Source organism: Oreochromis niloticus, linkage group LG22 (assembly GCF_001858045.2).
Source record: "Oreochromis niloticus isolate F11D_XX linkage group LG22, O_niloticus_UMD_NMBU, whole genome shotgun sequence".
NCBI lineage: Eukaryota > Metazoa > Chordata > Actinopteri > Cichliformes > Cichlidae > Oreochromis > Oreochromis niloticus.
In genome coordinates, this window is record NC_031985.2 from 22,889,645 (window position 1) to 22,901,966 (window position 12,322).

The window sequence follows — 12,322 nt, forward strand, 5'->3', positions numbered from 1 at the left end:
CACAGTTAATCAGGCTTCTTAAGTGTAAGTAAGCCACGAGAAGTACAATAAATACACTATGCTAACAAGTGGATATGCAAAGTTGTGGACCACCACTGTTTGTCTGTGCAACAAAATGAGTGACTCTTTCGGGGCAGGGCCTGGATAGCCGCCATCTTTGCTGTTACAGTGTTCTCTGATAGATTTCTATTCACGAGTCCTTGAGTGCCACGTCTCTACCAAAAACTGTTTGTAACCTATTAGAAAGCCTCGAAAAAGTCATCACTATAGAACAGAGTTGTGCAGAAAGAAAATGGTTGTGTATTGGAAACGAATGCCATTATGAGATTCAAAGATTTTAAATGTAATCACTTAAAAACTACTTTAGGTTTGACATTTAAATTTACTTTTTCCTTACTTAATGGACTGTAGGCAAATGTGCATTGTGTGACTTCTAAGCATCACAGAGAGCCCGTGAATGAATCTCACGCTCACGAATTACTCTATTGTGAGCTTATAATGGAGGGCAGGTTCATAACACTGGTTGAATGCTTTATTAGTGTATGGCTAATATCAGGCTTATACCTCTTCTCTCCTGTCTTTCTCACCCTCTATTCAACCACTTGCTTCACCCACCATCACTTTCACTGCCTCCGTGTGTCGTTACTCTTTGTGCCCTATTATATTCGGCTGCCTCTCTCCTGTTCATCCTGCTTTGTCTGTCCAACTTCTACGGTGTTGCTGGAGATGAATAAGTATTGATTAATGTCTGGGTCGTTGTGCTACCTAACGAGAGACTAAATATAGCCGTTGCTACAACGGCCCTGCCGCGGCACCTCACTCATCTAGCGCACAAAAGTGTGAATAGTCACGCCGTTGGCATGACAACACACTGGTCAAGGCTCTGTGAGCAGAGCACAGTAGATTGCGGGCATGCATGGCCTTGAGATTTAAGAGCACATGAATGAAAGGTGGAAGGCTGAATGATCAGCTGATGAAGTAATTTGCTGAAAGAGAAACAAGCCTCAATCAATCGCTTAAGTCATGTAATTGTTTAAGCCATTGATCAAGCAATAATCCAAAACACTCTTTAGTCCCAGCTGCTTAATTTTGCAAGTTTGCAAGATCTTTGGATATTTGTAATGATAGCTGGGAAAGAGGAGCAATTTAGAAATGTTCTCTTTCTTTCTTTCTTTCTTTCTTTCTTTCTTTCTTTCTTTCTTTTGCAGTTTTCCTTCTCCATGCTTTACGGAGGTTGCAGTTCCTCCAAAGTCAAACTGAGGCCCACTTCAAAAGAGCAAACCCTCACAGATTTCCACATCAAACTTCTTAATTTGAAGCAGAAATAAAATGTTGACAGCATGGCACAAAAGCAGCTGTGGTTTTACAGCTAATATCCCCCTTTGTGTCACCTTTATAAGGAGGCAAGTTTTTCAGTTATACCCTTATTAGGACACAGCTGTTTAACTGTAAGTGTAAATGATCGCTCTCCTGCTAGGTATCACCTCACCTAGATGAACCTTGTACCGCCGGTGCTTTCTGGTGTGATTTTAATATAGCCATCTGACAAATACTAGCGTTTAACTAATTGTGCAAAAGGACTGTGCAAAAAATCTGTTGGGGGGGTCATTTTACCATGTTGCTAATATATCATGCATAATTCAACAGATATAGATTTGATTTAATTTTTATGAAGTTAAAATGATAGGATACTTTTATAAAGTGTAACAGGTGTGTAAATGTGGAAAATATACCTCATATATACCACCTTATGATCTATTATTTTAGTCTGGTGCTTGGTGGTTGCTAGGCAACATGACTATGTCATAATATTTGAATTAGATAAGAATTATTAACTCTTGCTGGTCCAAGAGGAGTTTTCGGGCGAAGAAACAAACACATGAACAAAGAACTTGTGTGTTTTATTCAGATGTTACTCAAATATTTGTTGATATTCTCAAATATCTTCTCTTGTGGACTCAATGCTAAAACTGAGGATTCAGAATCAGAGTTCATAATCCGGTGGGTGACAACATGGAGGCTACGTTAATATGCTCTTGTCTTAACTAATGCACTTTGATGCATATGTATGCACATGTACTTGTACACATGTAGACTGTGCTGTTGCTGCAAGACAGTTTTATTTGGTGCAGAAAGACTAAAGAACATTATTCTTTGCCACCTACAGTACATTGTCACTTCTCATAATAAATCAGCTTAAGCCTACTGTATCTCCAAGCCCTATTGTGCTCATGATGACAAGTTTAGTTGCCCACATTTCTTTTTATGTTGCTTGGTAACCAATTAAAAGTCACAATCCTTCAGTACCAGCCCACCTTGTTATGGCCAGATGCAGGGAAATGAATATTTTCTTTAATAGCCTGCTGTTTCATTCAGCTGTATTGCGAGGATAAGAAATACCCACTGTGTCTAATCACATCTTCTCCCTCTCATTTCACTCGAGGCATAGTCGCAATCGTGTCTATTTTTGACCGCCATTATAGCATGGATTTTTCTCTACTGGGATGCATAGAGGAAAACATATCTGTACCAGTTAACTGTCGTCTACTTCAAAAACAACAAAGGCAACAAAAGAGTCTGAGTTGGTCCTAGCACATGATTAAATCTGACTGAATGCAAGAATGTTAGTCCAGCAGTTGATGGTGCGACTTACAAGGAAGTTGTTTGTGTCCTCCACTGCAGCTTGACCTGGCAAATGATTTGAGGTGTCCCAGATTATCATGTTCCTATCAAAAATAAGGGAAAAAGAAGAAAGAAATCATGGATACAAGAGAAGAAATGATCACGTAAAGTGAAACCATGACACCTGCAACACAACTTAATAACCTTGTTCACAGATCAAAACATTTGTCGGTTAGAAATCTCATTCCTTCACATTCGATTTTCAGTTTTTCAGTCTGCGTTGTGGAGCGCGTTTGTTTGGTGGAAAATCTCATTCAGTAGCTGGTTGATGGCTAACAAGGTCAAATGACTCTCCGGATAAGATGGACTGTGTCAGAGGAAACAAATACAGACATATACACACACCACCTGCCAGTCAGTCACTCCATCTCTGAATTGAGTAGCAATAATAGAAGATTGAGGTTTGGAGTGTTTACTGCTGATAGGAATATCATTACAAACTGTGGAAATCAAAGAATCGCAGCAAAACCGGTTAGCCAGTTCATATAACAATCAATTGAAACCTACACAGTTTTTTCCCTCTCTCTGTTCATTTTTCTCTCTCTCCTCCTTTCACACAATCTTTTCCTCTTGTTGCTATAGTGACGTAAAATGGCTGCATTCTGCAGCGTTGGGCTGGAGCAGGGGAACGCTCCTGCAGCCTGTGAGCTACATTGTTTTACATTTGACTTATCACTTCCTTTCCCCCGTTACCATTACTGTTTTTACAACAATAACTAAATAAAAAAATCCCTTTTCTCCATGACTTCATCTTGTCTCCCTTCTGCCTCACTGTAGCTCACGACGCCTCTCTCTGTGTTTGCAGTGTGACAATGCCAAGGGGCTGAGGGCCTTCTTTGATGCCATTTGTTACGGGCCCAAACACCTGATGATCTTCGGCGGCGTCTGCCCCTCTGTAACATCCATCATTGCAGAATCCTTGGAAGGCTGGAATCTGGTGCAGGTAGGAGCTGTACTGCATGTCATCATGCACGAGTGTGTATGACTGTGTACAGTACGTAGTCTTAATGTCATGTTATTACACGTGAACTCCTGTGTACATACTTTAAAAAAAGAAATCTGGGTATTTCTAGGAAACCTGACTTTGGTGTTTAAAAGCTGCTTAGGTTCTAGAAATTCTTATTCTGTAGGTGTTTTGGTGGACAGATGGGTCTTGAGATTTCAAAGGGGTTCCAACTCATAGCTTAATCCTTTATTAACCTTGCCAGGGTGAATGTCTAATTGGCAGTGCTGTAATCCTTGAAATCCTCCTCTATTTTACAATCAGAGGCAGAGTCAAAATGGTTCGAACCAACAGTACCACGACCAGAAATCAGCTGTGAAAAATGTGAGAACCATTTTACTTAACACTTAGACGTAAGTAGAGGAAATACGTTATTAAATGATTGTCAAATCATGAGACAGACTGATCGCATTGTAGTCAAATGTTGCCTTGCACAGCTGAAAAGATATATTTTGGGGTTGATCTAAAGTGTTTTAGCGAATAAACTTCTTAGGCAATATAATAAAAGTGATCCTGTCATACCACTTTCTTACGATTTCTAAATAGCATTTTGTGCCATTAACTCAGTGTTGTGGTTGCTCTGTGTGGACATTAAACATCACTAATTCTTGTATCGGGAAAACTTTTAACCCCCCAGTTATTGCTTGTGCCTGCCTTTGCTCTACCAAAGAGGGGAAATGCATGCTTTCAAAGAATACAATTCATTGTCTGCAAACGCTGCAAAGGTTATCAAGCACAGATAAGAAAGAAGTGGAGATTGTGTAATTCAAGAGGCTGTGTTTTGAACTGAATGTCACATTACGTGGCATATTTCTTCTGCTTGCAGTTGCTGTGAATCTGCTGCTTTACACGGTCCGTTTTTTGCTCACTGTCTTGTTCGAGTCACTCATGAGTGAAAAGATTTGGGAATAAAAGGATGACTAATTCTTTTTGTTTTTATTTTTTATTCTGTGTTTACTTTCTGTTGGTTGAAGTTGAATTTTAAGGGTTTATCTGTAGGTTTTCATGTATGTGTAATTGCTTATCTCTTCACTTGCTTTTTTTTGACAGTGATACCTGCGAGATGCAATCTTCTGCTCTGCAGAACACTGTGTTTGGTACAGTTTGTTCCCCAGGGCACTTTACCAAGTAGCCCATTTTCCGCTGTCATTACAGAGAGCAACACCAACAAATTCATGTCAGCCTGATCCCAAATGCACATAGTGACTATGTCTGAATATCATATAGCAAGTGACTGGGAGAGAGTTTAAGGCGAATAGGTAAAACCAAAGCAACCAAATAGCAGTTTCTTTTTGGGACAGCAGACGTGCAGGTGCAAACTTTGATTAAAGATATTTTTCAATCAGCATCTGTCCAGCATAATACTAAGACTTAAAACATCTTGAAACAGGTGTCTTTTTAAAAGCACGAGTCATAATTATCTGCTGCTTTTTTAAATTAAAGGATCTAATCTGTGTGCATCTCTCTATAGGCAAGTAGGTGTTTATATATAGAATTGTACATTCTCGTTTGTAGGTGTGGTACGGCATCAGAAGTTGAGGTTACTGTTCTCAGATGCGAGCTATCTTTGCAGGCCTAAGCTGCATCCTCATTAGAGTATGAGTCATCAACCAGCCATAGTGCGAGCTGGAAATCTGCTCAATATTTGTCCCTGGACATAAACAACACACCACATAGGTTTTGGTTGTTTTACAGACCCTAAATGCAGAGTAAGGTGGCAGCTTTCTATTTCGTTAGCCGGAGCGTGCACTGAGATTAGTTAGACACAGGCCTGTGTGCTCTTAATCAGTGTTGCACATGGTGTTCGTGTATATGCATATATGTGGAAGTGTTGTATTCATTGAATTCTTACATTATTATGAGAGACATGCAACTTGTGCGGTGGTATTACTTCAAACTAAAAACTGGGGTTGAAAAAGAGGGATTGAAAGGAAGGGTCTAAGCAAGGGAACCCAAAGAGGAATGGGAGAGGGGATGAGAAATGATGAAATGAGAAAGGTTTGAATCCTGCACCTCACAATTTTTAATGTGCCATGTCAATGGGAGTCTGTTTTTAAAGCTGTGAATTCTGTCACCCTGCATACTTATTACCAAGCCCTGGCACTGCTTCTACAAAACTTGAGCTGGAGAATTTTCCATCGTGATTTTATGGGCCAGGCTTAACAAGCTCATCATTTCCACATCAAAACAGGGAGCTGGCAGATACTATCTACAGTGGCGATAGCTGAGAGAACAACTACTCCTGGAAGAAGCTTAATCATACACCCATAAAAATAGCGTTCAATCAGTGTTGATGCCTAATGAAGTCAGCTTGAAACGGCTCAACAAAAATAAACTCTGACTGCACGCCCTTTCACTGCGATCTACACAAAGACTTGGATGTACATACTTGCATTTAATGCAGAGCAGATGTAGAAGGGAGGTATCAGTGTTTATAATTTTTAGCCAGAGATTCAGTAGCCAGTATTTTCTCAATGGTAACCGATAAAATGGTATTTACAAACATAAGAGACCTCCTGTAAGATTATTAGGAATAAGCGATGAAAGCAGGAGTATGAAATGATGGAGGAAAGAGCAAAAAATATTCAAGAAACTAATTTGTACAGTAACTTATCTTCTCTGCACAATTTGACAGTTTATCCATGATAAAGCCAAAACCTCAAGCCATGATCCCTTCAAAAATAGTTTTCTGCATTCTGTGCTACAATTTAATTATCATCGACTTTCCCCTCAAATCCTGAGAAGTCAGTCAGCAGAAAAGTTCCACTAACTTTTCCTACTAGTCTGCAGAAATACCCCAAAATGAATGAGTGCAGACCAATGCCAAGATAGTTGAAGAACATAAATGTAATTTTTTTGTAATCGTTTCCATCTTAAATCTGTTCATTTTTTAAAAATACTTAACTAAAATCAGTGTAGGACCTCCAGTCAGTGCAGACAGTGGCTGTGGGTGCTGCGTGGTTATCACCTGGTCTCTGCTTTGCATTTGGATAGACTTTAAATAAAAGGTAGATGTAGCCACCATAATTTCACCAATTTATTTGAAGCCTCAAACTGACTGAGATGCAATGACTGAGAAAGGTATGCACTCTCATATGGTAGCAACTTATAATTGACAAGGTAGCCACGTCGTAAAGAACACCCTGCTGTGGTTCATTTGACTCTAAATGAGGCCATGAAAAAAAAGCAATTGAGATTATGAACTCAATAAGAAAATGTTTACTGATGTCATAAATCAAGTGAGAAACTAGGTCATTTTTTCAATATTTAATTTTTTGCTCTCAGAGGAGTCGACCCTTGCTGCTCCTTAGAAGTCCACCTTTTATACAAAGCCTGGTGGTCAGCAGTCCCCTTTAAAATTTTAAGAGTCTTTTGCTGGAGGTAAATGAAAAAAGAAATTATCCAGCATGTATCACATCTAGATGGTGACCAGTTTGCCAGTAGCATATTGTTACGCTTTTCTTGTACAGTACTAGAGGACTGACGCGCACATTCGGATTCTGACTCATGGCTTGTGTCGGAGATGCCTGTTCGCCGACCTCCTTCCCCAAGCGGCTTTGCTAGGCTCTTTATTTACAGTCACATTTTTTAATGCGGTACTGTACATGTGCTAAAATGACTGCCCAAGGAAATTAAAATGGTGGATAAGAATACTACCCGGGCCAGTGGACAGATGGCGTGGAGTAGATTGAGGGAATGATGGAGGAACAGACAGGCAGGGGCAGACATACACTTTAATAGGCTAAAATTGAAATTCAAAGAAGCGGGGCAAGACGCAGCTGCGTTTGTGAGCCGCTATCAGCCACAAATGCAGCTGATTGCTGTGTTTTTATATCTGTCAGACAATGGATGTTGAAGCCATCTTCTTGGCAACCATCTTGGTGAGTGATTAACCTTGTGTTCTCCTCACCATGAAATTATATAATGCCAGAAAGCATTTGGCAAGGTTTTTAAATAGTTGCTGGCACAGGTATCTGCGGCACACTCTTCACGCTCTCTCTCTCTTTTTCCCCCCCATCGTTTTAAGTTCGGAGGTCTTTTTTTTTCTTCACAGCAGTGGCGCCTGTTTTCTGTAAATGGTTCACTGGGTGCCAGGAAGTAGCCATGGCCCATCCTGGCTCCAGTTGCTTGCCCCTGCTCGCTCACCAATTAGGCCTATCAGCGGTCGCGCTGTTCATTTTTCAGCCACGTCAAGTGTGTAATGAAAAATTATGCTTCCTGATCCCTTTGCCTCTCGTAATTTGGTCGAGAAGGAAAAGACAAAGGAGCCCCGTCCTTCATAACTGATAAATTTGATACATGTTTTAGCGCACAGCTTTTGGTGACATGTTTTATATGTTAATTGCAAAGAGAACTAGGTTATACATGAACAGAAATCCTACCTCACCATTAGCTGTGTCACTGTTTTTAGATGAGCTATTCCCCAGTGTCCCTCGCCGTGATGTAAAGCTTGCAGAACTTTAGCGCTAAACCTGTGATTCATTTATCTTTCAGGGACACTGAATAATGAAGTCAATATTTTGGAGGAGGAAAAAGTGGATGCACTTTCTGAAAGTATTTTGGTCAAGACCTGGACATAGAGCTAATATTTACCCGCATATGAATCTCATTTTTCTTCTGCATCTGCCATATTGATTGGCAACGCTTCATTAAACCAGGCAATTTAGGGACAGAGAAGTTGCATCCCTTCTTTATGAGTGCAGCATTGTTGTCTTTTAAGGCCGCACTGTCTCTTTGGTGTCTTTTTTTCCCCAGTTTTATTTCGTTCACTCTCCTTGAGTGCTACACTGGGCGTTTCAATAAAACATGCGATGCCTAGCACTGCAGTATTCTGCCTTACTTACGTCAAATCCTCCTGTGTACCGTATCAATATTTCATCACTTCCAGAGTTTAGGATAAAAATCACAGAGTGCACGGGCATAGCTGGTGTGAGCATCACAACAGATCATCATATATCGCAAAATTATGCGTGTGAAGTCCAGCTTATTACTTCGCCCGTGTTCTGAGTACGTTCTTTGTTTTAGTCAGTGGGTGAGTAAAAGTTTCATGACTTCCCCAAACTCTTTCTGCTTTCTGCTTGCTAACTACAAGGTGCAGTCTTATTTCTGATCATCAATATCTTCCTTGATGTTGGGGCCTCGTATTTTAAATACAACTCTGAAGAGGACTATATGAGAAAAAAATACAAACTGCTTAAGAGAACAAAAAAGGCAACACCCGGGGGGAAGTAAGAAGTGGTGTCCCTCACTCTCTCTGAGCCAAGATTAGATTTAAGTTATTGCCTGAACTGGCCGGAGAAGCGCTTGATGTCACTGTTACCTTTGAATGGACAGAGGCTTGATTCTGTTGTGTAATGCACAGGCCTATATGTGGAGTTAACATTTGGAAAACGAGTGGGAGGATGAGTCAACAGCCTTTGTCATAAGCTGTGAACTAGAGTCCAGATTTATGGGACAGACTGCTGATGAAGTTAAACGAGGGAAATGTTGACATTTAAAGCAGTGCCAATTCTAAAGCAAAACAGCCATATACTCAACAGCTACTTTATTAGGTACACCGTGTCAGCACTATGTTGTACTCCATTTTTGCCTTAATTTGTCATGGCACAGATTCAACAAGGTGCTGGACACATGCCTCAGAGATTTTGGTCCGTATTGACATGATAGCATCACACAGTTACTGTAGATTTGTCATTTACACATCCACGATGTGAATCTCCCATAACACTGCATTGAAAAGGTGCTCTTTTGGATTGAGATCAGTGACTGTGGAGGCCATTTGAGTGCAGTGAACTCATTGAAATGTACAAGAAACCAGTTTGAGATAATTTGAGCTTTGTGTCATGGTGTGTTATCCTGCCGGAAGCAGCCATCAGAGATGGGTTTACTGTGGTCATAAAGGGATGGACCTGGTTAGCAATAATAGTCTAAAGGCTGTGGTGTTTAAGTGATGCTCACTTAGTACCAAAGTGTGCCAAGAAAATATCCCCAATGCCGTTATACCATCAGCAGCAGCCTGAGCGGTTGATACAAGAAAGGATGGATCCATTCCAGTTTTAGTGATTCCTACATGACAGAAATGGCACCCATTGTGCTCTTGTGCTGCTATAGCCCCTGTGCTTCAAGGTTCGACATGCTGCGTTAGATGCTCTTCTGCAAACCTTGGTTGTAATGAGTGGTTATTTGTGTCACTGTTGCCCTTCTATCAGTTACAAGCAGTGTGGCGAGTCTCCGCCAGTCACCTCTGGCATCTTCACCCAGAGAACTGGTGCTCACTGGATATTTTTTCTCTTTTTTGGATTCTTCTGTGTAAATCAAAGTGATGATTGTGCAGGACAATCCCAGCAGATCAGCAGTTTCTTAAAAACTCATTCTGATGCCCAATTTGAACTTCAGCAGATCCTCTTGACCAAGTGTACATGCCAAAATGCACTGAGCTGCAGCCATGTGATCGGTTCATTAGATATTTGCCTTCATGGCCAGTCAGAGCGGGTTATAATGAGTTGGCTGGTGAGTGTATGTAAAAATAGTAAGACTTCCTAAAGTGTTTTTTTCATTGAGTGACTGTGTCAGAGTTTCTGTAATTTGTCACCAGAGGCAACAACAACAACATAAAATAAAATGGGGCTGAAGAAAAGATTAATTACATGCTTTACTGTGCATTAATCAGACATGGTTGGTCATGAAATGCTGTATGCTGTTGGAGAAAACACCAGCATGTAGCGTAAAGCAGAACTCTCACTCTCACACACACACGCACGCACATGCACACACACACGCACGCACACGCACACACAGTTGTACCTATTCACAGCGTCGAATGCACGCAATTTGACAGGAAACACAGTCATTAGTTAATTAGGAACATTTGTTGAATACGGCGCTAACGTGTTGCAACTGTCGGTGTCACATATTGAATAAACATGCTAGTTCAGAGGCACTCAAAAAGAACAAGAGCTTTGACAGAAACTCTTGCTGCTTCTTTTCTTCCCGAGGAAGTGGAAACAACAAATGGAAACAGTTCTTCTTTCTTGCTTTTTACCACTGACACATCTCTTCAACACCAAGGTCTACGAGACACATTCAAAAAGAATACACAATGAGTACATGCTGAATTCCACCCTGGCATTCGAGTACTATCATTCTCCCAGTAGTTTTCTGGTGGAGGGCGAGTAAAAAGAAAATCAGTGCGTCACATTCGTAGCACTAATGATGGTGCGGGACCTGCCAGCCACAAGCACCGATAAACAAACTAGATGCATTAATAGTTCGTGCTTGTTTTTGATGTTTCGCACAGGGACTTTAACATGCACACCCACCCACCCCTCTTTTTGTGTGCCCCCCAATCCCGGTTCTTTTCCCATTTCTCACTTTTCTCTTTTGGGGTTTCCAGGCTTTGATATTTCTTATTTAGGTCATAGACTCCATAGCACTTTGAAAAGCTAGCTGGGTGTATACAACTTTCCCTTCTAGATGAAAATAAAGCTTTGAACAAGAAAATCCTCTGATAAATTTAATTTGTTATTAATCGTTATCTAAAATTAATTGACTGTAATAACTTGAGCTCAGACGCATATAAAGTTGACTCTGCTTTGATTTAGCAGGACAATATGCATCTTTTTTTTAGCAAGATACTTCACTTTTTGAATCAGGCTACAATATAGTTACTTTTTAAAAAGGCACCACAAGAAAGAACCTGAAGGAGAAATTATTTGGGGGCACAGCATAGAAACAAAAAGAGAACTCAGCAGAAAAACATACATTAGGCAACACAAACACAAATATTTTAAAGCTATTTTAGAGGGTAAAATCAACTTTTCTTCCAATATATCAGCAAAAGAATGCCAGGAATACAAATAATTTCAAAGTAGGAGTAAATAAAGAAGCCAAACAAGTTTGGAAAAGAAGTTTTCTTAGTTGCAAAGTAGAAAAAATCCAGTAAAACCAAAGTTATTCATCTATAACTTGCCTCCGCGGTTTATATCACCGTTTTGGATTATGCCTAATGTTGGTGTCTGTGTACTTCTTGAGGTGAACCACTTATTTTGGTCTTTTCTTCAATTCAATTTTATGATATTTAAATCATTTTAAAAAATGATTTTTTGATCATTTCTCACTACGCTTAACCTTTTATTGTATTTTTGTCAAGTGATTAAAAATGTAAAAAATGGTGAAGCAAAGTGACATTTACAGAATGGCTTTCAGAAGGAATTATGAAGAGCATTTAAATATAAAATCTTGTTTTGTTCCAAGAAACTATATTTTATTATTAAGGATGTTTTCATGCCTTTTTTTAACATTACATGTAGTCAGAAAGCCTTTACAAGCCCCTTAAAAGACTGCTGTTACCCCATTCAACTCCATCTCCTTCAGTTTTTTTCCTCCACTATAAGGACAGTTTAGAATCAGGGAACCCAAAAATTTGTTGTCGGAAATGGGCTTCTCTGAGGCAGGCATTAGGAAGATCCTTTGAAACTATATCAAAAACAAGGGCGGACTAGCTGAGCAATTGAACATCAAAGAGAACCCAGCTCCATTACAAGCCATTAAAACCATAACGGCTGCTTGGAAAGAGTGAAGCTTAGAGGATCGATAAAGGGCAGTTTAACTGTCTGACACAGCTCACTAATATCTGAG

At 40.0% G+C, this 12,322-nt stretch overlaps 1 protein-coding gene and 1 long non-coding RNA gene across 4 annotated transcripts in view; one reads left to right on the forward strand and one right to left on the reverse strand.

The window, feature by feature from the left end:
* The window catches only part of LOC102082428 (uncharacterized), a 95,876-nt gene extending 92,637 nt beyond the window's left edge, over positions 1-3,239 (reverse strand). Inside the window, exons 1-2 of one of the 3 annotated variants that reach the window (XR_003215815.1) lie at positions 3,190-3,219; positions 2,654-2,726 (exon numbers count right to left, since the gene is read on the reverse strand). This is a non-coding gene — a long non-coding RNA (uncharacterized LOC102082428). Of the gene's footprint in view, positions 1-2,653; positions 2,727-3,189 lie in introns of all 3 variants that reach the window. The other 2 variants (XR_003215816.1, XR_270320.3) reach the window with 2 other exon arrangements.
* gabbr2 (gamma-aminobutyric acid (GABA) B receptor, 2) overlaps positions 1-12,322 on the forward strand; it is a 177,445-nt gene that overhangs the window by 47,236 nt on the left and 117,887 nt on the right. Inside the window, exon 2 of the mRNA XM_003444038.5 lies at positions 3,488-3,625. Within this exon, the coding sequence (XP_003444086.1) occupies positions 3,488-3,625 (138 nt within the window). The remainder of the gene's footprint in view (positions 1-3,487; positions 3,626-12,322) is intronic.